Source organism: Carcharhinus amblyrhynchos, chromosome 12 (genome assembly GCF_965287045.1).
Source record: "Carcharhinus amblyrhynchos chromosome 12, sCarAmb.v2.hapA, whole genome shotgun sequence".
Taxonomy (NCBI): domain Eukaryota; kingdom Metazoa; phylum Chordata; class Chondrichthyes; order Carcharhiniformes; family Carcharhinidae; genus Carcharhinus; species Carcharhinus amblyrhynchos.
Window position 1 is genome coordinate 82,979,275 of NC_137335.1, and position 24,573 is coordinate 83,003,847.

At 45.4% G+C, this 24,573-nt stretch overlaps 1 protein-coding gene across 1 annotated transcript in view; it reads left to right on the forward strand.

Annotated features, from left to right (window-relative positions):
* Nucleotides 1-11,106: 11,106 nt before the first annotated feature.
* The window catches only part of vta1 (vesicle (multivesicular body) trafficking 1), a 142,587-nt gene continuing 129,120 nt past the window's right edge, over nt 11,107-24,573 (forward strand). Inside the window, exon 1 of the mRNA XM_080200848.1 lies at nt 11,107-11,272. Coding sequence (XP_080056974.1) covers nt 11,155-11,272 — 118 coding nt within the window. The 5' untranslated portion in view covers nt 11,107-11,154. The remainder of the gene's footprint in view (nt 11,273-24,573) is intronic.

Here is a 24,573-nt window from a genome sequence, read left to right on the forward strand (position 1 = left end):
ACAAGCACTGGGGTAATTGCAAATAGGATTTATTAGAATGAAACTGGAGCTGTGAGTATCAGGAAAGGTTGAACTGACTGGGGCCTCTTGAAAAGAGAAGACAGAGGGAGAATCTTTAAAATTATGAAATGGTTTGAAGGGATGCAGGAAAAGGAGGTTTTACCAGTGAGAGGTGGCAGGGCAGGAGGTGGACTCCCCAACCAGGTGTTAGGTTTTAAGTTTACTTATTATTGTCACAAGTAGGTTTACATTAACATTGCAATGAAATTGCTGTGAAAATTCCCCAGTTGCCACACTCCGGCGCCTGTTTGGATACACTGCGGGGGAATTTAGTATGGCCAATGTACCTAACCAGCACGTCTTTTGGACTGTGGGAGGAAACCAGAGCACTTGGAGGAAGCCAACGCAGACACAGGGAGAACGTGCAGATTCTGCACTGACAGTGACCCAAGTTCGGAATTGAACCTGGGTCCTAGGCACTGTGAGGCAGCTGTGCTAACCACTGTGCCAATGCGCTCCATGCCTACCAACCACACCCACCTCCCCCATCTCACCAAACCACCCTGTCCCCGGGTTAGAAATATAAGATAGTCATCAATAAATCCAACAGAGAATTTAGGAGAAACGATATTACCCAGGGAGAGAATGATTGAGGTCAATAGTATAGATGCATTTAAGAGGGAAGCTGGATAAACACATGAGAGAGAAAGGGATCGGAGGAGAGGGTGACGGAGTCAGGTGAAGAGGAGCTGGGAAGATATTCAAGTGGAGCATAAACACCGTCAGGGGCTGGTTGGGCCGAACGGCCTGTTTCGATGCCACGTAACTTAAAGAATACCAGCAAAGGAAAGCTTGGCAGATGTGGAAGTTGTCAGCGTAAATGACAGGAGGAAGACAGCTGTGTACCTCAGCAATTCGCAGCGATTACTCTGGGGAGTGCAGCAAAGCAATTTGCAAAGAATACCCAAAGCACGGCCACCTCTGATGAACAGATGGTATCTTGACAAACACGGCAGGAAGTTTGAAAGGCATTGAGATGTTCTTTCAAGCAAAAACAATGGGACTGGTTAACTTGACCTGTCAAAATCGCTGCGATGCAGAAGCCACGCTGGTTCATTCATTCATTCATTCATTCAGCTTGGGAGGATAGGTGACTTCATCCCTGTTTGCTAAGTGCAGGGGCACATAATGTTTTTGACAGTGCAGCGTACTGGAATGTTAGGGTGTCGGACACATCTGCCAATACACCTGTGTTAAATGTCCATTCAGAGCGAGGAACCAGATTGCCAGACTTAACAGCCGCTTCAATACCCAGCTACTGAAGCAAGCTAAAACATCCATGCAGCAGCCAGGGCTGATGAATGAGTTCTATCCAACCAGCACACAATGACAGAGCAAGAGCGATACAAGCTGACATTCCTGATTTATGTGCAGGGGAATGTTGTGAGTTGATGCACAGAAAGCACAAATATCAAGTAATTTATCCATATTCACAATTTTCCCTCCTGTACTCCCTTGGATAAAGAGTTGGCTGAGGGGGATAAGTGTGGACAGGGTTTGACAGGGTAAATATGGAAAGATTAATTCCTCCAGCTGGCGGGAGGGGTGGGGGAGCATATGAAAACTAAAGGGGCGAAATTTTAAAATTGGGGCATTCGGGAGCAAGATCAGGAAGCATTGTTTCCACAGACATGGCGGTGGAAATCTAGAATTCTGTCTTCAAGAGGCCTATGATATTGGGATGCTGGCCTTCATAGCGAGGGGGATTGAATATAAAAGTAGGGAGGTCTTGCTGCAGCTGTATAGGGCATTGGTGAGGCCGCAGCTGAAGTACTGTGTGCAATTTTGGGCGCCGCACCTGCGCAAGGATATTTTGGCCTTGGAGGGAGTGCAGAGGAGGTTTACTAGGCTGATTCCGGAGTTGAGGGGGTTGAGCTATGAGGAGAGGCTGAATAAACTAGGCTTGTACTCGTTAGAGTTTAGAAGAATGAGGGGAGATCTCATTGAGATGTATAAGATGATGAATGGGATGGATAGGATAGAGGTGGAGAGACTCTTCCCGCTCAGAAAGGACAGTAGGACTAGGGGGCACAGCCTCAAGATAAAGGGGAGGCGGTTTAGAACGGAGTTGAGGAGGAACTTCTTCACTCAAAGGGTGGTGAATCTCTGGAATTCTCTGCCCATTGAAGTGGTGGAGGCTGCCTCGCTAAATATTTTCAAGAAGCGGTTTGATGGGTTCTTGATAAGAGAGGGGATTAAGGGTTATGGGGAGAGAGCGGGAATGTGGAACTGAGCCACGACAGATCAGCCATGATCTTATTGAATGGCGGGGCAGGCTCGAAGGGCTAGATGGCCTACTCCTGCTCCTATTTCTTATGTTCTTATGTTCTTATGAAGTTTTCCGTACTGAAATCATTAGATTTTTCTCAGGTAACAGATCAAGGGATATCGATCAAAGACAAGTAAATGGATTTGAGATACAGTTCAGCCTTGACCTAATTGTGTGATGGAACAGGCTCGATGGACTGAATGACCCTCTCTTCTGCTTAATGTCTTTACGTTACATTATGGTAATTAATGCAGCCTTGCCAAGACACTTAAGATTACAAATGAATAAATGAAACATGTCTTCACCAGAAATAGTGTCTTCTTGCCTTATACTACTCAGAGATTATCATGAAAACCATCAATAGAAAGCACTCCCATTGTTTATTCAAATGTCTGGGCATATTCCCTTCGCCCATAGATCTACAGGTGCCAGCAGATGAATATTATTAGCACTTAGCAAGCCGAGCACTCACATTTGGCTGGAAGCTTCGTGCATTCATGAATAGGGGCTTGTCCTCTTCGCAAGCAATGTAACATTTTCTGGTGTCTTTGCAGTTGAGTATGTACCTGTGCGATAGTGACTCCTTAGCACAAAATAACCAAATTGGCTTACCACACAGATGGGGTCCATCAACTTTGTGTTGGCCTTTGGTGAGAGTAACCCAAATAGAATCCCCCTGTTCTACTCCCTCTTGATATGGAGGTGCCGGCGTTGGACTGGGATAAACACAGTAAGATGTCTCACAACACCAGGTTAAAGTCCAACAAGTTTATTTGACAGTAAACCCCCTCACACATGAGGATGGCCTCAACCGGGATCTTGGGTTCATGTCACACTATCTGTAACCCCCATGACTTGCCTGAACTTGCAACATCTCACTTACTGTCCTGTCTGGAGACAACACACATCTCTCTAACCTATGCTTAATGCTGTCTCTACTCACATTGTCTGCATTTTTAAGACTTGAATATCAGATTAGCTGTAAAGACTCGTGTTCTAATCAGTATTCTGTAAACTGTGTGTGACTTTATCTGCCCTTCTCTGATCAGAACTTTCCACTCACCTGATGAAGGAACAGCATTCTGAAAGCTTGTAGGTTTACTATCAAATAAACTTGTTGGACTTTAACCTGGCATTGTGAGACTTCTTACTGTGTCTAGTCCCTCTTGACAGCCTAAAAACATAAGAACATAAGAAATAGGAGCAGGAGTAGGCCATCTAGCCCTTCGAGCCTGCCCCGCCATTCAATAAGATCATGGCTGATCTGTCGTGGCTCAGTTCCACTTTCCCGCCCTCTCCCCATAACCCTTAATCCCCTCTCTTATCAAAAACCCATCAACCCGCTTCTTAAAAATATTTAGCGAGGCAGCCTCCACCACTTCAACGGGCAGAGAATTCCAGAGATTCACCACCCTTTGAGTGAAGAAGTTCCTCCTCAACTCCGTTCTAAACCGCCTCCCCTTTATCTTGAGGCTGTGCCCCCTAGTCCTACTGTCTTTTTTGAGCGGGAAGAGCCTCTCCACCTCTATCCTATCCATCCCATTCATCATCTTATACGTCTCAATGAGATCTCCCCTCATTCTTCTAAACTCTAACGAGTACAAGCCTAGTTTATTCAGCCTCTCCTCATAGCTCAACCCCCTCATTCTCTAAGTTTTTGCCCTAAATTCCCTTAAAAGATGGAACATTCTGTGCCTCAACCGTTCCTTGTGGGAAACCATTCCACGCTGTATGATTGTGTGAAGACATTTCTCCTACTCCTTCTCCTAACTCTTTAGAAACTATTTTCAATTGATGAGTTTTTTTTTTGCTAACTAATCTCCCAGCCAACGGAAAATAATGTTTTGCTTTTCACTCAATGAATCCCTTCAAATTCAATCAACATCTCATCACTTCTCCTTTCAGCAGTCTAATACTAAAGATATTACCATCATTTTTCAAACCTGGCATCATTCTGGTGAACTATGGCTAGAATGGGTAGTATGGTGGCACAGTGGTTAGCACTGCTGCCTCACAGCGCAATGGACCTGGGTTCGGCTCCTGGCTTGGTTCACTGTCTGCGCAGAGTCTGCATGTTCTTCCCGTGTCTGCATGGGTTTCCTCAGAGTGCTTCGATTTCCTTCCACAGTTTGAAAGGTGAACTGTTTAGGTGCAATGATCATGCTAAATTCTCCCTTAGTGTACCTGAACAAGCGCCAGAGTGAGGCGACTAGTGGATTTTCACAGTAACTTTACTGCAGTGTTAATGTAAACCTACTTGTGACATAAACTTTAAACTTTAGTGCCTTTTCTCCCATGAGATGATCAAATCTACATTAGCTGTGGACTAACCCACAATTGACAGAAACCGAACACTATTCCCACACTGGCCAGCAACGATTCCAGCAAACCAGCCTCCCGTCAATTGATTCTGTCGCCACTTCCCAGTGTCCCAGAAAAGCAGCCAGCATCATCAAGGACCCTATGCACCCTGGACATAATCCCTTCCATGTTCTTCCATCAGGTATAAAGGTCTATAAAACAATGAGGGGCACAGATAAGATAAATAGTCAACATCTTTTCCCAAAGGTAAGGGAGTCTAAAACTAGAGGGCATAGGTTTAAGGTGAGAGGGGAGAGATACAAAAGGGTCCAGAGGGGCAATTTTTTTCACACACAGGGTGGTGAGTGTCTGGAACAAACTGCCAGAGGCAGTAGTAGAGGCGGGTATAATTTTGTCATTTAAAAAGCATTTAGATAGTTACATGGGTGAAAGGGGTATAGAGGGATATGGGCCAAATGCAGGCAATTGGGACTAGCTTAGTGGTTAAAAGAAAAGGGCAGCATGGACAATTTGGTCTGGAGGGCCTACTTCCATGCTGTCAACCTCTATGACTCTATGATTCTAAAAATCTGAGGTAATGTACCAACCGACTCAAGAACAACTTCTCTGTTACCATCAGACTTTTGAATGGATCTACCTCGCATTAAGCTGATCTTTCTCTACACCCCAGCTATGACTGTACCACTACATTCTGCACACTCTGTCCTCTCCTTTCCCGCGTATGGTATGCTTTGTCTGTGTAGCGCACAAGAAACGATACTTTTCACTGTATGTTAATACATGTGACAATAATAAATCAAACCAAGGCAGTAACCATCGTTTACGATGATCAAACTCCTGGTTTATCAACTTTGCCAGGAGGTCAGATGATCCCGGTGTAATGGGGGTAAATGCTGTGAAGCACAAAGAGCTCCAGTGTATGGGATGGGTTGAGTGGACCCTGTCACTGTGTAAAAGGCCCAACATGCGATTTCTAAGCTGTGGTGACTGAAAAAGGGACAGGATTCTTGGGTTTAATTAGCCGTGCAAGTGCCCATTTTAGCCATGCAGCCCAGAACAGATGAGTTAACCACATTCAGCAGGGATAATGAAAGAGCCTACGTTTAGCCTTCGAGTCTCTGGAGTCAGTGCAGACTCGATGGGCTGAAAGGCCTCCTCCCGGACTGTGGAGATTCTATGGTTCTATGGTGGTGGGGGGTGGGGGGGGTGGAGGGTGGGTAGGGAGCTGCATTACTGCTCCTATATTAAAGCAAATTACTGCGGATGCTGGAATCTGAAACCAAAAGAGAAAATGCTGGAAAATCTCAGCAGGTCTGGCAGCATCCGTAAGGAGAGAAAAGGGCTGATGGTTCGAGTCCAGATTACCCGTCATCTGGACTTGAAACGTCAGCTCTTTTCTCTCCTTACAGATGCTGCCAAACCTGCTGAGATTTTCCTGCATTTTTTTCTTTTGATTACTGCTCCTGTCACTTGGTTGCCTGGTAATTAACGCTGGAATATCTTGAGTAGATTTATGCGTTTTAAAATAGCACAGCTGTGGTCCACATTGTGGCTATTGTAATGGACACACCATGTGTTTGCCACTCATAATCCTGCTGCACTCGAATTCAGCTTTGCACTCATTCTGTCCACCCCTTTCTCTTATGTTTCACATCAAGTATATAGGAAGCTACAGAAAGAAAGAACAGGCCATTCTGCCCACTATATTAACCTCCATCCACTCCTTTTCATCACACCCTATCAGCACATCCTTCTATCTCTTCCTCTCTCATCAATCTATCTACCTTCCATTTAATTGCATCCATGTTCTCCACTTCGGCTAGTACCTATTGTATCTATGATGCTACTGTGTGTGGAATTTTCCCATCCCACCCAACAGTGGAATCCTGGCAGACAGGACATGGGTCATGTAAAGTTCTGTTGACCTCAGGCAGGATTTTCCGGTTTTGGAAAAAATCCTACCCAGTATCTTGAAGAAATGTATTTTCATCATGTTTCTTGTCAGGGGTATGTTTAAAAGTCAGCTTTGTTTTACACGGCGCCAATTTGTCTGCACTGGGCAGAGAATTCAGGCTAATGATTGATTTTAATGAGGGATGTGTTTGTTTTAATTTGAGTTAATGCATTTTTGTTTATTTTGGTTTTTGTCCTAGGGTTTCAGAGTAGGGTTTTGATTAGGTTGATTGGCAGAAGCAAAGATATGTGAATGGGTAAAGCTAAGCTTGCAAGAAAAACACACATAATTCTTTTATTTTCTGCTTGGCCCTGAAAGAAGCAAGAAATGTCTTTCTGTCTCTCTCTCTCTCACTCTCTCCCTGGAGGCTGCTGTTTGTGACTTTCAGAAGACAGGTCTCTCTCTCTCTCTCTCTTTCTCCAGAGGTGCTGAAAATCTCTAGGACTATTGACAAGTATAAGCATGTACACCTGGGATTTGCCAACTGACTTTGAAGAGGAGTTTAAATCTATAAGAGGAATATTGCCTAAATTGGAACTAATAGAGATAGGTCAGCAGTTAAGAATTGTATTTTGTCATGTTCAAGTCTTTCAATTTGTAAAAGTTAAGGTAATTCATTTGTTATAGCTAAAGTGTATTGCTAAATAAAGTTTGTTTTGATAAAAAGTTTCCTGGTGTGTCAATAGAATCATACCTGGAGAAGAACACATTCTCCTCACACTAATGCCAAAATCGAAAATGTGTTGGGGTCTAGTCTGGCTTTGTAACATACCTTGGGGTTTTTGTCCTGATACCCTAATATCACAAGTTTTACATTCTCACCACTCTCGTTCTCCGTTCAGTAATCTGTACACGAGCTATTAATCTGTATAAATTTCATTTAGTTTGTCCAGAATTATCGTCCTAATGCACTACCATTTGCAGGTGAAGTTTGATGCTTTTGGGACACTTGGCAAGTTCATCATGTACCATTCAGAGCCCATCAAAGTCATATCCTCTTCACCATTGTTCTGCCTCTCATTATGCTTTGATGTTTTTTTTTCAAGGTTAGTCATTACAGACGCTGGAAACTCTGGCACCGTTCAAATAGTCAGCAATGCTAAATAATTAAAATTGTGAGACAAATTCACCCATAAACTTTTCAAAGGAAAACCTTTTCATTCCCTGGAGAAGTGACAGAAGTAGGAGACCTGGCAGGTTTCTCAAGTCGTTGCACACAGCTTCCCTTTCTCTTCAATGGGCCGAGACAAAAGTGCTGCTTTTCGTCAAAAGCTGAGCAATGTACTGGGTTCTTCTCCCACATGGGATACATCGGATGCTAAAGAAAGAACTTGCGTTTGCATAGTCCCTTTGGCAACCTCAGGATGATCCAGAGCACTTTGCAGCCAATAAAACACATTTTTGACACTACTGTACTGGAAATTTGACAACCGAGTTGTGCACAGCAAGATCCCACAATAGCCGAATTTGGCAGCTTCTGTGGCGAGGGAAGCTGAGTTAGGGAGGGTGATTTTGAACCCACGTTAGCCGTGTATGGCATCACCGACACTGGTGTAAAATCCGGAGAGAATTGGAAAGCATGAATTTCCACTGGCGGAACCACAATTCCCAGTTTCAAACCCCTGGCCGGGGGATTAATGTGACAAATGCCGCTCGAGGCTGGGGACCTCTTTTTAATACATTAGCATGTCATTAGGGAGCACTCAATCCGGAACCTTCCCCGCCCTCACTGATTGGCACCATTTACAACAGCTGCATAAAATTGTCAACATGGCGACCTCTCCTCAGGGGGGGATATCTGAGGTGAGTGCTCAGGTCGCCCTCACCATTTTGGCGCTAGTCGCGGAGGGAGCAATGGAGACAACGCAGGGGGACCCAAATAAGGGCAACACGGTGGCAGGAAAGGGGTTCAATATTGCTATCTCGGGGGAGGGATCATTCGCAGGCCTTACCTTCCCTTCATGATGGGGAGCCCCAAGCTTGAAAGGGGTGCTGTTTCGCACTTCCTGTGTCCCCCTTGATGGGCTCTTGTCCATTTCCTCACTGAGAGGGATTGTCTTTCCAGACTGAGAGCTGGGAAGTGGCTGGGAGGAGTGGAATCCAGAGGATCAGCACCAGGGCCAACGGTGAAGTTTCGGCGTGGGGTTCCATGAGAGGCCTAGCTGCAAAAGCAGAGTGAGGAATTCAGGAATGGGGGCTTTCCTGCCTCATGAAGACCCTCTCAATGAAGCCGGGGCAGGGAGGGGAGGGGGGCAGTGACCGATGTGATATTTGAACCCCAAACTCAGGCAGCAGTGTGAGGCCAAGGGAATGAGATGTATGGGGTGCCTCTCACAGGAAGGGAGGTGTCAGATGGGTGGAACACCTTCAGGATCTCCTGGATGGAAGGCTCTGGGTTGCACTCCTGTCGATCCCCTTCCTCTCAGGTGCCCGAGGCCTCTGTGTTTTTCCACGGGATAGAGGAGCAGCTGAAGTGTGATCCACAAGGCCTGCCATCCTCTGGTGCTGACATTCGTGGATTCCCACCAGTGCCCTGCATCATGCAGTTGATACCTTGCACCATGAAGCTCATGCCCTCAGCCATGGAGGTCTTGAGCTGAACCATGGAGAGGACATCCCCCACCACGGGGTGCAGGATCTGTGCCAAGCCATCCTCTGCGGATGCCTCCCTCGCGGTGTAGGACTTGCTGCGTTGGAGTAACGGCACCATCTCTTTGGACAGAAGGTGATGGAACTCCGCCAGTCGGCCTTACAGTCCGCGGAAAGATGCTGTCAACCCTTCCTGATGCGGACGACTCTGCCTTTATAGCTCCAGAAACTCTGGGATGACCGGTTCCAGGGACAAGTCTTCGGCCAGAAGCTTAGCAGATTCCTGGGTTCCGCCATCCCTCGGAGTGCCAGTTCCCTGGGACGTCCTTCCTCTTTGAATTTTCAATTGTGAGGGGCTCACCAGTGACACAGAAGCCTGACTACTTCTTAGTCCCACCAAGATGCAAGTACCTATGTTGGTGGAAAGCGTAGACAAATGCGACACATCTTAAATGCTGGTCTCCAAGATCGTGGAGTTGGTCGATTGATTGCCTACAAGAGAGATGGCATTCGTGCATCACAGGGGCAGACTGATGAGGGGAAGTTAATTCATGTGGAGCTTAAAGAATGACTTCATGACTTGAGGGTTCTCACTTTTGTCTCGTGCCCCCACTGTCGATAGTCAGTCTGGGGCTATTTTAATGATGTTGATTAAGGGATCTTTATTCCCAAGGACACTGGAGCCCCTGCTCTTCTTCGAAATAGTACCATGGGATATCCTGTGTCCACTGGAGATGGCAGATGGGTTTTTTTTTAGCCTAGGCTTTGTCTTAATTTTGATCTCCAATGATCCTGAACCCTTTGTTTATCCATATCTTTCTCCTGAGGTATCTACATTCCTCTGGTCTCTTCAGCATTCCCAATTTTAATCCCATTACCATTGGCCACTGTGCCTTCAACGATTTGGAACCTGAACACATACAGAATCATAGAATCGTGACAATGAAGAAGGAGGCCATTCAGCCCATTGAGTCTGCACTGACCACAATCCCACCCAATCCCTATCCCAGTAACCCCACATCTTTACCTTGCTAATCCCCCTGACACGGAGGGAGAATTTAGCATGGCCAAACAACCTAAACCACACACCTTCGGACTGTGGGAGGAAACCGGAGCACCCGGAGGAAACCCACGCAGACACGGGGAGAATGTGCAGACTCCGCATAGACAGTGACCCAAACTGGGAATTGAACCCAGGTCTCTGGCACTGTGCCACCATGCTGCCTATTGGAATGTTGGATATATAAATGCAAGGTGTTGTTATTTCCTATTATGTTGAATTATTTTCATAAAACTAAGATCACTCATCCTGACTGCAAGTGCATTCTCCTTCCTATACGCTAGGTGGCAGAATGAAAGGAGGTGCTGTCCCCTCCGGGACTGCGGGCGGCGCAGTGGCGTGAGGACTGAATGGGTCCTCCGGCCTGGCAGTGGCGCTGGGGCGGGAGGAGAGACTGGGTCCTCCAGCTGCCAGCTGGCACTGTGGCCGGAGGAGTGATTGGGATCTTCGGCCTTGCAGTGGCGCTGTGCCTAAGGAGTAATTAGGACCTCTGACCTGACAGTGGCGCTGTGGGTGGAGGAGTGAATGGGTCCTCCGGCCCAGCAGGTGGCACTGCGGCCTGGCAGTGGCGCTGTGGCGAGAGGAGGGACTGGTTCCTCCGGCCTGGCAGTGGCAAGGAGGCGTGATTGAGTCCTGAGACCTGACAAGTGGTGCTGTGGCTGGAGGAGTGACTAGATCCTCCGGCCTGGCAGTGGCGCTGTGGCGGGTGGAGTGACAAGGTCCTCCGGCGTGGCAGAGGCGCTGTGGCGGGAGGAATAACTGGGTCCTCCGGCCTGGCAGCGGCGCTGTATCAGGAGGAGTGACTGAGTCCTCCGGCCTGGCAGCGGCGCTGTGGCGGAAGGTCAGGCTCTCTCTCGGAAGTGGTTGCTGGGGCGGATCAGAGTCCTGGTAACCGAGGCGATGGCGGCCGAGCCGATACCACCGCTTCCTCCGGCGCCACCGCAATTCAAACTGATCCAGCATCACCTCCGTACCGCTCAGGAGCACGAGAAGCGCGACCCGGTGGTGTCTTATTTCTGTAAGTCCGGGAATAAATGAGAGAAAGAACCGGGGAGGGAGCTGCAGGGACCGGGCCCTGGCGCTGATCCTGGTCCTGGGCCCGACACTGAACCGGGGGCCCTGGCTCTGAACCTGGTCCTGGGCTCTGGCTCTGATCCTGGTCCTGGGCGTTGGCCCTGATCCGGTCCCTGGTCCTTCCTGTTGCCAGTTGTAGGATCACCCCTGCTTCTATCTAAACCCGTTTGTCTCTACTCCTATATCTAAGGCTATCTATGTCTGCAAATAGATATATGTATATATTTATTTGACATTTTTGATTTTCAAGTATGAGCCTGTCGAGGTTTGGTAGGTTTAAAGTTTAATTATTGGTGTCATAAGTCAGCAACGAAGTTGGCATGAAAATCCACTAGGCGCCTGTTCGGGTGCACTGAGGGAGAATTTAGCACAGCCAATGCACCTAGCCAGCACGTCTTTCAGACTGTGGGAGGAAACCAGAGCACGCAGAGGAAACCCATGCTGACACAGAGAGAATGTGCAGATGCTGCACAGTGACCCAAGCTGGGAATCAAACCCGAGTCCTTGGTGCTGTGAGGCAGCAGTGCCAACCACCATACAACACCCTCATCTCCGAGACAGAAGGTTCCAGGTTTAACCCCAGAAACTTGAGCACAACAATCTGGGTTGACACTCCAGTGCTGTGCTGAGGGAATGTTGCACTGTCAGAGAGATGTTGCACTGAAAGTCTGTCTGCCCTCTCACATAGATATGAAAGATCCCATGGCACTATTTCCGACTGGAGAATTGTTCTCCAGTGTCCTGGCAAATATTTATCTTGCAAAGTCACAGAAACTCTATTTCTGGTAATTGTAACATTGCTGTTTGTGTGAGTTTGCTGTGTGCACATAACATAGTAACTCTACAGTGCAGAAGAAGCCATTTGCCCATCACATCTGCACCAACTCTGACAGAATATTTTACCTTGGCCCTCTCCCCATAACCCTGTACATTCACCATGGCTAATCCATCTAACCTACACATCTTGGAATACTGAGGGACAGTTTAGCATAGCCAGTCCACTTAACATGCCCATCTTTGTGGGAGGAAATTGGAGCACCTGAAGGAAATCCAGGCAGACATGGGGAGAACATGCAAACGCCACACCGTCATCCAAGCAGAAGTGAACCTGGAGCTGTGAGGCAGCAGTGCTAACCACTGTGCTGCCCCATTTGCTGCTGTTTTTCTTATTTTACAGCAGAGACTGTGCTTAGTAAGTATTCAATTGGCTGTAAAGTGTTTTGCAACATCCAGTGGATGTGAAAAATTTGAAAGAAGTGCAGGTCTCTTTAGAAGGTGCGTCCTAAAGTTTTGCCTTTTTGTCTGTATTCGGTTACCGTAAAAAAAATCGGCTAATTCTCTATTCTTTGATTAAAAATGTGACCTATTACTGTGTTATATGGACCTGGATCCATTTGCTTAAATAGATTTTCAGTCTTTCTTCCCAACATCTCTCTTCCAACGGGAAAAAGATACAAAAGTCTGAGACATGTGCCAACCGACTCAAAAACAGCTGCTTCCTGCCATCAGATTGCCTTGCATTCAGTTGATTTTTCTCTGCATCTTAGTTATGACTGAACACTAAATTCTGCATCCTCTCTTTTCCTTCCGTATATACAGTATGTTTTGTCTGTTTAGCATGCAAGGAACAGTATTTTTCACTGTATAGCAATATATGTGACAAATCAAATCAAACATCTCTATATATTTGTCTTTCAGAGTGTGTTTAATTGAAATTATAACATAATAAATTCTAGCGCAAATAAAAATAATTCTAGTTACATTCTGTAAACCCTTGGTGGGTTACTACCTCTTGTGGGTTCAATTGTTTTTTTCTGATTGTGGTGACCATCATTTAGAATAACCTTATCCAATTGCATTTGTCTGAAGGACTAGCATTATGTTTTAATCATATGTCAGGCTTTGCACAATTATAGTTATCAATGGGAAACAAATTACTTTTATTTGAGAGATAAGGAGGATGGGAGTATTGCTGATACTTTAGGTTATATGTGCAACTAAAAGTGATTTCTTACATCTAAATCACTGCAGTATATTCTAAGGTTAGGTTATTATGTCAGTAGCATGTAGTGTTCGTTTCTTGTCACTGAATAATCTTGCACCAGAGTTGTTCCTGCTTCAGTGGGACTATTGTCAGGCATCTACTGCACAAAGTATTGTACTGAGAGCGTCCACTATCAGCTATGAATGATTGTTATATATGGGAATGACTTTAAGACAGTGATGTGGTATTGGCTGTGACTGTTTGTGATTTATGGGGAGCTCTGGATGAGATTATTCCCACTTCATCTGTCGCTCTCTATTTGTGATTCGGCTTTGCATCAGTTGGGAGGGCTTTCAGCTGTTTGAGCAATGGGTTCTCACTCCAGTGTGAAGATGTGAGCACACAATCTTGAAGGAGTGCCACCCTGTTACAGATGCCACCTGATGCCTGTGTTTACTTTGTCGAGTTGTGAGTGGACTAAAACTTCATATTGTAATCCTCCTCTCCCTTCAGCAAGCCACCTCACACAACTTGGTGTGAGTCAAAACTAGCAGGATAACTGGTTCTGCAAGCTACACCAAACATACTGAAGTTCTCAGTCTGAGATTGTAATAAGGCGCCATTGCAAGTCAACAAGAGCACCTTTAATGCAGTAAAGATCCCAAGGCCTTTCACAGGAGGGTAATCGGACAAAATATATTGAGCCACATTAGGTATTCGGATTTCAGGGAGATAGGGCACAATGGTAATTTCAATAGAAACTCAGGCTAATGTCCTGGGAACACAGGTTCAAATCCCACAATGACATCTGGAGGAATTTAAATTCAATTAATGAAAACTCTGGGATATAAAACTAGTCTCACCTATCATCAATGGTTGTAAAAAGCCCATCTGGTTTACTAATGTTCTTTTGGGAAGGAAATCCCTGTCCAACATGTGACCTTGATGTGGTGATGCTGGCATTGGACTGGGGTAAACACAGTAAGAAGTCTCGCAACACCAGGTTAAAATCCAACAGGTTTATTTGGTAGCAAAAGCCACTAGCTTTCGCAGTGCTGCTCCTTCGTAAGTGGGAGTTCTCTTGCAGCTTGCAACATGTGACTCCAGCAATGTGGTCGATTTTCAATTGTCTTTAGAAACGGCCTAGCCAGCCACATTATTCAAAGATAAGTCAGGAGGAGTATCAAATATTGGCCTTGCCAGCAACACCCACACCTAAGAAAGACTAAAGGACAGGTGTCAAAAAGCTAAGAGGATGTGGGTTTTAAGATTATTGTGAAAGAGCCCTGAGAGGCAGAGTGATGGGCGAGGATGGAGGGGACTGGGGGAGGGTATTGACTGTCATGTGTGCAGATATTTGTTAATGACCTTAAGTTTTTTTGGATGTTTTAATTTAAGTTTTGGAGTATGGGTCACGTGAGTTGCAATTAAGATTGATAGAAGTACAAAGAATAGAGTTTCCTCATTTGTGCATTCTGGTTCATGAAGCTTTTCCTAGTGTAAATGGGACAAATGACTCAAACAGTATCACAGTAGACTGCTGATCTAGGATAAAAACAGTAAATACAGCATCTGTTGAGAGAGAAACAGAGTTACTGAGCTGAATAATATCATGTGACAGTTCCGTGACTCTACGTTTCAATGTTTGGGGGCAGATGGAGTTTTAACAGGGCAGTTGTTCACTTAAAACATTCACCTGCAGCATGCATTAATCAAAAAGGAAATCTTGATGGGATTTTCAGAAGCAAGCTGTCTCTCGGAAGGAATGCAGCATTGTGTAAAACATAACCACTCTGTTCATGATATGTGCAGAATAGTTCTATGTTCAGTTTGCATCACTTAAAGTAACCTTATACAACTGCATATTTCTTCTGTTAGATGGCTGTTGTAAACACCTTGTGACAGGAAGTTATGGGTTTTGTAAGACCATTCTAGTGTTACTATAAAATCATTTTTACTTGAGAGATAATGGAGATGAGAGCATTGCTGGTTCTTTAAATTGCATGTGCTACTAAAATGGAAGACTGAGTGTTTATTTCTATGTCAGTGCAGTCGAAGGTGTTGGTTATCCCATCAACAGCATAATATTGTGTTAGTTACTGATGCACTTGTCACTTCATAATCTTGCAGCATAGGTGCTCCTTCAGTGGGAAAGTGACCAGGCATCCGTCACACGCTGTATTTTACTGATAACATCTGTCCCCAGCTCTGAATGAAAGCCATATCTGCATTGTATTTGAGGTAGATATGATAGTGAATGCGTGGTGGTGATTTTTAGGCAGTGGTGTTGTTGATTCTGACTGCTTTGTTATTTATGAGGAGCTCTGGCTGACATTATTGCTGATTTATCCATCATTCTCCATTGGTGAAATGGTGCAATATTAACGCTCCCTCAAGGGAGCTCGTCATCAACTACAGAAAATGTAGTGGTGGACGTGTCCCTGTCTACATTAACGGGAGTGAAGTGGGAATGGTCGAGAACTTCAAGATTCTAGACGTTCAGATCACCAACGACCATGTCAGTGTTATGATTATGGAAGCCCACCAACACCTCTACTTTCACAGAAGGGAAAGGAAATTTGGCATGTCCACTACAACTTACCAATTTTTACAGATGCGTTATAGAAAGCATTCTTTCTGGTTGTATCACAGCTTGGTATGGCTCTTGCTCTGCCCAGACCGCATGGAACTACAAAGAGTTGTGAACGAAGCCCAGTCCATCACGCAAGCCAGCCTCCGATCCATTGACTCTGTCTACACTTCCTGATGCCTTGGAAAAGCAGCCAGCATAATCAAGACCCCTGGACGTTCTTGCTTCCACCAGGAAAAAGATACAGAAGCCTGAGACCACGTACCAACCAACTCAGGAATTACTTCTTCCCTGCTGCTGTCAGACTTTTGAATGGTCCTAATATATTAAGCTGATGTTTCACTTCACCCGACCTATAACTGCAACATTATATTCTGTACCCTACGCTTTCGTCTGCCTCTATGTACTCTATGAACAGTATGTTTCACTTTATAGCGAGCAAGAAACAATACTTTTCATTGTATCCCAGTGGATGGGATACTAAATAACAGACCAAATCAAATTTCTCTCCCTCCGTCCATCATTGAGCTCCTTTTCTCCATTCCCTCCCTCCTTCCCTTCATCTCTGAGCTGCTGCTCTCCATTCTCTCTGACCCTCCCAAGCTGGGCACTCTGCGACTGTTTTCCATTCTGCATTCTCCAGTTCATACGAACATTCTTTTCTCCCTTTTACAGTTCGTATTAAATAACTCCCCTCTCGGTCCCTTTTAATTAAAGGTGCTTGTCTCCTTCATCCCCATCCCAAAGCCTCAGTTCCTGACCCAGTATTTCTCCCCTTCCCCCTGTTTTGTTTGATACTCCATTTCCATCCTTGCTGTCTTCTCTCTAATTTGTCCCTTCTCCATTTGTTTCAGTCATTAATTTCCCCCAGGCTCTTCTATCATTATTGCTCTTCATTTCGCTTCTCTTCACTGCTGTTGTTTATCACCTGGTAATGGATACGATTTTGGCCGTCACATTCTGTCGGAAAAGCCTGTTGCCCTGACAGTTTCATTTCTGTCAACAACATTTCCGAAATGCTGGAAATATGTAAGCAGTGTGATTGAACAAAGGCAACCGCTTGATTACCCACTGGGTGACAAGTATTGGCCAATCTTGAATAACAAGAAGTGCGGCTGGTTCCTACTGAGGAAGAGTTAGAGCAGGCATGTAATGTATTTGCTGTACAAAGATTGTTGATTATATTGGATCTGGTGTCCTGGTCATTTCTGTGTCTCTTCAATCCTCCGAGTCCTTGACCAGAATTGGATTGAAAGTTTCCAGCAGAGAATCTAATGGATTTTAGATGAGAAGACCCATTCTTATTAACTGCAAGTGGAATGATGCACAGCTCGATCCAGTCCACTATTTGTGCTCCCTACCTGACTGCTGGATATCTATCTGCCTCCAATTTCCTTCCTCTGCTCTAGCGTAGGGTCACTTTGATATTCTGTTTCCATGGCAGAGTTTGACCACTTATTGTGTGTGTGAACCTGCCCTTTGTCAAAGTGTTGTGTATGTGTAAATGTGCTTTCACCATTGAAAACCACTCCACTCTCTTTCCCAACCCAACCTCTTAAATTGTTAACAAATGAAGTAAGTATCCGCATTAAGAGGAAAAAACTGATCTAAATATTCAGTAGTGTATTAAAATACTTTATTATATCCCAAGTGTGCAATTACATTATAATAGAGTTTAATATAACTGATCTTTCTGTGGCTCAGCAATTTCAGTGGTGTGATTCAGTCCCAGGAGTTTGCTATCTATAGCAGTCTGTTATGATGCTCAGCATTGGTTGAAAATGGAAACAAACCCACGCAATCTCCACCTGTTTACATTATTTACAGGCTGGTGTGAGCTTGTAGTACCTTCCCAAGGCTGTAATTCACCCCAGTTTCAGGCCAGAAACTGCCTTCTGTCAGAGCCCATCCTCAACAACCTCATGGAGTCAGCACTCACTGATAGTTTAGGCTGGAGCCATCATTCCATATTGCTGGCTTTTGCAAACCTATGTCCCCAACCATTAGGCAAGGTTCGTGATATGTATTCTCATGTGTGAACTGCCGCATGTGTTCAGCGTGTTCCCACAGAAGAATTAGTGAGGTCCCAGGCACACATTGAACATAAGAACATAAGAAATAGGAGCAGGAGTAGGCCATCCAGCCCTTCAAGCCTGCCCCGCCATTCAATAAGATCATGGCTGATCTGTCGTGGCTCAGTTCCACATGCCTGCCCTCTCCCCGTAACCCTTAATCCCCTCTCTTATCAAAAACCCATCAACCCGCGTCTTAAAAATATTTAGCGAGGCAGCCTCCGCCACTTCAATGGGCAGAGAATTCCAGAGATTCACCACCCTTTGAGTGAAGAAGTTCCTCCTCAACTCCGTTCTAAACCGCACCCCCCCCCCTTTATCTTGAGGCTGTGCCCTCTAGTCCTACTGTTCTTTCTGAGCGGGAAGAGTCTCTCCACCTCTGTCCTATCCATCCCATTCATCATCTTATACGTCTTAATGAGATCTCCCCTCATTCTTCTAAACTCTAACGAGTACAAGCCTAGTTTATTCAGCCACTCCTCATAGCTCAACCCCCTCAACTCCGGTATCAGCCTAGTAAACCTCCTCTGCACTCCCTCCAAGGCCAAAATATCCTTGCGTAAGTACGGCGACCAAAACTGCACACAGTACTCCAGCTGCAGCCTCACCAATGCCCTATACAGCCGCAGCAAGACCTCCCTACTCTTATATTCAGTCCCCCTCACTATGAAGGCCAGCATCCCATTCGCCTTCCTGACCACCTGCTGCACCTGCAGGCTGGGTTTTTGCGACTCATGCACAAGGACCCCGAGGTCCCTCTGCACCGTCGCCTGCTGCAGTTTTTCGCCACGTAAAAAATAGTCCTTCCTACCATTATTCCTACCAAAGTGGACCACCTCGCACTTGCCAACATTAAATTCCATTTGCCATTTCCTGGCCCATTCGCCCAGCCTATCTAGATCCTTCTGCAGACTCTCCACACCCTCCGCGCAATTTGCCGTTCCCCCAATCTTGGTGTCATCAGCAAATTTCGAGACCATACACTCGGTTCCCTCCTCCAGATCATCTATATAAATGGTAAATAGCTGAGGCCTCAGCACTGACCCCTGGGGCACTCCACTAGTCACCAACCGCCAATCCGAATAGTCACCTTTCCTAACCTCTCTGCTCCATACTCAACATCAGAGTGCCTTTGTCCCATCTGTGAAATGATTTGGAGAATTTTTTTTAATGTCATAAATGTAACATTGCCTTTGTCACAATAAAGTCTTCAATTGTACTCAAAATTTAAGACCAACTAATTCAGGGTCTATAGGACCGAAAATTAACAATGGATCCAAGGCACATGTATAATTCACTCCCCATGTTAAAGGTATACATCTTGTCATAATGATTCCAACTTCCTATGTCCAAGTTGTAATGGAAACTATCCAAGTTGTGACCTTAATTGCACCCTTTGACTCTTCGTGGCACCAGCAGCAGATTGAGAGAGTACGCTGTAATACAGAGTTACTGGGATATAGAATGAGAGAAAGAACACAAAATACTCCTGATGATAAGTCAGTGAATTCTCACCATACACAGCATGAGATTTGGTGATAGTGTTTTTGCTGCACTTCCACTGGATTAGAAAATGGGTAACAACAACATAGTCCTCTGAATTACAGCTCATCACAAAAAATCCAATTGCAATAGGGAATCCTGAAAGATCTCATCCCACCTTAAAACATCTTTGACCAAACTTCTGGTCACCAGCTCTAATCGCTCCTTGCATTCCCTAGTATAAAATTCTGTTTGATAGCATTTGGAAGTTGCTTTGCGATGTTTTGTCATATTAAAGGCACTCTATTGGCCAGGACACTGGGGAGAACACCCCCACTCTTCTCAAGTAGTGCCTTGTGATCTTGTACACTGGAGTGTGAGCAGTCAGGGCTATGACTTGGTGTCTCTTCAGAAAGATGGTGAAGATTGTTTGCTTTATGTTTGAGTTAGAGGAAATGTGAGCTGGGGCCTATTCTCAGTTAGGAGATAATGGAACATTGTTTTAACTTTAACGAGGGGCAGTTTTTGAATTTTGGGTTTTCTTTGGTGCTTTTTTTCGCTTTTTAAAGGATCTGTGTTTTTCAGCACCTCTGGCCTGACTATTCCTGATTTCTGAGGACAAGGGATGATCCTTTTCAGTTAACAGTTTAATAAATTAATATAAAGCATGGCATAGATTAGTAATCCCTGCAGTTAGCAGTTTGCTAGGAGAATCATTCATGGAAGATGATGGTACAAAAATAGCAAAGCATACTGAAGCAGTAGAGGTACTACCTACCACGGGAGTTCACCTGTTACCCTGACAGCAGTTTGTCCCCATGCGGACATGAAGATCGCACTGGACAGAATATGCCCCACTGCAAATAGCCTTGGGACAAAACATTCTGAGGCCTTGTTCATCATGGCCGGAGACTTCAACCAGGCCAAGCTCAAGAGCGTTCTACCAAGGCACCATCAATGTGTCTCCTGTCCCATCAGAGGCCCAAACATCCGAGACCACTGCTGCCCAAATGTGTCTACCGCTCCATCAGCTATCCACAGTTTGGCAAATCTTGCTCCTGCTTCAGGCTTGCAAGCAAATTTTGAAACGTGAGCTTCTGATAAAGGAGGTTGTGCAATATTGGCCTGAGGAATCGGGTGGTCTCCTATGGGACTGCTTTGAGTCCGTGGATTGGTGCATATTTAAAACTCAGCGACCAAGCGACCAACCAACCAACCTGAATGAGTGCGCCACGACAGGGACAGATTTCATCAGTAAGTGTGTAGAAGACTATGTGCCAAAGAAACAAATCCATGTGTTCCCCAACCAGAAACCATGAACAAATGGGGATATCCACTGCCTATTGAAGTCTGGATCTGAGGCGTTCAAGTCGGGTGACCCTGACCTATGCATGAAATACAGATAGGATCTATGAAGAGACATCAAGGATGCCAGAAAACAATACAGGTAGAGCCACAGGTGCGCGAACACCCACAGATTATGGCAAGGTCTGCACAACATAATGTGCTGCAAAATGATGGCATGTAGGATCACCAGCAGCAATGTACCCCTCCCGGATGAGCTCAATGCATTCTATGCCTATTTTGAGCAAGAGGTCAGCAAGAGGGCGTCTTCTGCTCCGGAACCTCGGCCGAGCCGATATCTAAGACCATCATCACGGGTGTCTGATCGGCCTTCTTGAAAGTCAACCCATGGAAAGCAACTGGCCCAGATTGGGTACCCGGATGAGTACTCGGGCTCTGCATGGACCAGCTGGCGGGGATATTTGCAGACTTCTTTAACTTCTGCTGGTACCCATCTGAGGTCCGTACTTCAAGAAAACCATCATCCTGAACCAAAGAATAGCCAGGCAGTGTACTTTAATGACTATTGCCTGATGGCTTTGATATCCATCATTATCTTTGAAAGGTTAGTCATGGCACACATCAAATCTGGCCCCCCAGATTGCCTGATTCCACTACAATTTGCTAACTGCCGCAAAAGATACACAGCAGATGCCATCTCCTGGCCCTACACTCAACCCTGGAATACCTGGATAACAAGGACACTTACATCAGACTCCCTTTTGTTGATTACAGCTCAATCTTCAACACCAATATCCCAACAAAACCCATCGCCAAATTCTATGGCCTAGAGCTCAGCTGCTCTCTGTGTGACTGATCCTAGACTTCCTAACCCACAGATCACAATCAGTAAGGATAGGCCAGCCACTTCCTCCACGATTATCCTCAGCACTGGTGCCGCACAAGGCTGTGTCTCAACCCCTTTCTATACTACTGATACACGTATGACTGTGGCCAAATTTTGCTCCAACTCCATTTTCAAATTTGCTGATCTCACCATGGCAGTGGGTTGGATCTCAAACAATGATGAGATGGAGTGCAGGAAAGAGAGAATCTGGTGAAATGGTGTGATGACAATAATCTCTCCCTCAATGTCAACAAAATGAAGGAGATAGCTATCGACTTCAGGAAGCGTAGTGGGGGACATACCTCTGTCTGCATCAACGTTGGTGAGTGGAAATGGTCGAGAGCTTTAAGTTTCAGTGTCTGGCTCACCAACAACCTGTCCTGGTCCCTCCACGCCGAAGCTATAGTTAAGAAGCCCACCAATGCCTCTACTTCCTCAGGAGGCTTAGGAAATTCAGCAGTCCTAGCCCAGTCCATCACTCAAACCAGTCTCCCATTGACTCTGTCTACACTTCCTGCTGTCTCGGCAAAGCAGCCAGCATAGTTAAGGACCCCATGCATCCTGGACGTTCTCTCTTTCACCTTCTTCCATTGGGAAAAAAGACACAAGTCTGAGACCATGTACTGAACGACTGAAGAACAGCTTCCTTCCTGCTGCTGTCAGACTTTTGAATGGACTTACTTTATTAAGTTGCTCTTTCTCTACACCCTAGCTATAACTGTAACACTACATTCTGCACCTTCTACTTTCACTCCCCCCATATACTCTGTCTGTATAGGGTGCTAGAAACAATACTTTTCACGGTAGACTAATACATGTGACAATAACATCAATTCAAAGAATAGTGGCTGGTCATTGACACGGAAATCAGGAGTTAATGATGGAACTTAATATGGACAATGTCCGCTTCAATCCTGTGGAAGGACTCAAGGCAGATTAAATGCTAATGAGTGCAAATAAGCCTCAAGTATTTCATTATTGACACCTGGAATCGGGGCTTATTTTACATTGAGATTGCTCCACTTTCCATGTGGTGCCAGGATACAGGATAAAGAATTAATTAGTTTGAGTGCTCAGCTCGATAGCTCTATTCAGTAACACGCGAACCTATGTCGCAGTTACGACTCACAGAAGCCTTATTTGACCAAAATTAACTACATGTGATAAAACAACACTATTGTTGCATTTAAAAAAAAAACAGCGTAATATAACATGTTTAAAAAAAACAACAGGCTACTTAAGAAAAAGCAGTAACCCTAACATAGTTTTTATGAACCACTACCTGTCAGTTTGTGGTATCTACTGTGTTGTTCCTGAGCACTGACTCATGTTGTTTCTGCGAATGCTTGATGCCAGCAGACGAGCTGAATGTTCTGTGTGACTCACATCAGTGAAAGTGTGCACATTGCTTCATGCAGAATGTATGACACTGATACATGCATGCTAGTGTTCACAGTTCTCTCTCTCTTTCTCTCTATTCCCCCCCCCCCCCCCCCCCCCCCCCCCAGTGACTGCCCTCTCCTCCCCTTGCTGAGGCCAGGCTGGAATCAAATAACCTCACCAAGGCTGAGGTCGGAACCTGGAGCCTGTTGCTTAAAGCTAGGTGGGAAATTTCCCAATTGCAACCTGGGGTTGATGCCGAACGTGAGGAGGTACCAGCAGCAAGATGATATTAAAGAGTTTAACTGTCGTACCTTCAGCTCTCTTCGATAGAGTAATAGCACTGACTGACCACAGGTGGCAGGTGGTTCAAGGTGCATACATTGAATCGTCCAGTACATGTGTGCAGAGGGTTGTGCAGACCAGGTCAATGAGCGGAAATGCAATCTGCTGTAGCAGGCAGCCTTTGAATGGTGGGGAGGGTGAATCATCGATGTGAAATTCTGTGTCAAGTGGTTTACTTCAGAGTGACCCATGGGTCAAAGAATTAAGCAGCGTCTGTTTAGAACTTCTGCTCCCTCAGAGTATAAAGTGGCAGGTTGTTTGCTTTTTCACACCTGGATAAAGACAGTTAGTGCCAGCTTCTGATGTTCAGGGAGGATGTTGGGGGAACGGTGTGGGAGAATCATTTTCTGAGTTTGGGCTGGTGGAAACTCTCCAATTCAGGGTTTGCTTTGGAAAGGAGGCCTCACCCAAAGTACTGGTCAGATCCCTACAGCTGCATTTACAACTTGCATCAAGTTCAAAGAGACCGGTCGTCATTAGCCTCCTCATCTTTGGATGGGGCAGAAAGGAGTTTCTAGAAATGGAAGAAAAGAACATTTGACGAAATATTAAATTATTGCTATAGTCTACTGAACAGTCTGTTGTACAGTCTTGGACCTTATTGGTTGCATATCCAACCTCTAATTCTTCTCCTGTACCTCTCCATCTTGCTGTAGCACTCTGTATTTTAATAGCTTTTATCAGCCACCCCGTTACCTAGTGCTCCCAGTTTTTCTTGACTTCCATGCTGTTCAATCAAGTACATGGTGGCAGTAGTATGGCCAGCACGGTCGCACAGTGGTTAGCGCTGCTGCCTCAATGCCAGAGACCCAGGTTCGATTCCTGGCTTGAATCACTGTCTGTGCAGAGTCTGCACGTTCTCCCCGTGTCTGTGTGTGTTTCCTCCCACAGTCCAAAAGACATGTTGATTAGGTGCATTAGCTATGCTAAATTCTCCCTCAGTATAACCAAACAAGCACCTGAGTGTGGCAGTGAGGAGATTTTCACAGTAACTTCATTGCAGCATTAATGTAAGCCTACTCTTGACACTGATAAATAAACCTTAAACTTAAAAAGTACCTCAGAACACTCAACTGCATTAAGGATATGATTTTGAATAGTTACTTAAGGGTTTAGAGCTCACCCTGCTACAAGTTTCTATCTGCTGCCCTATAAACATTTGTCAGAATTCACCACCTCTTGGTAAGTGTCGAATAACAAA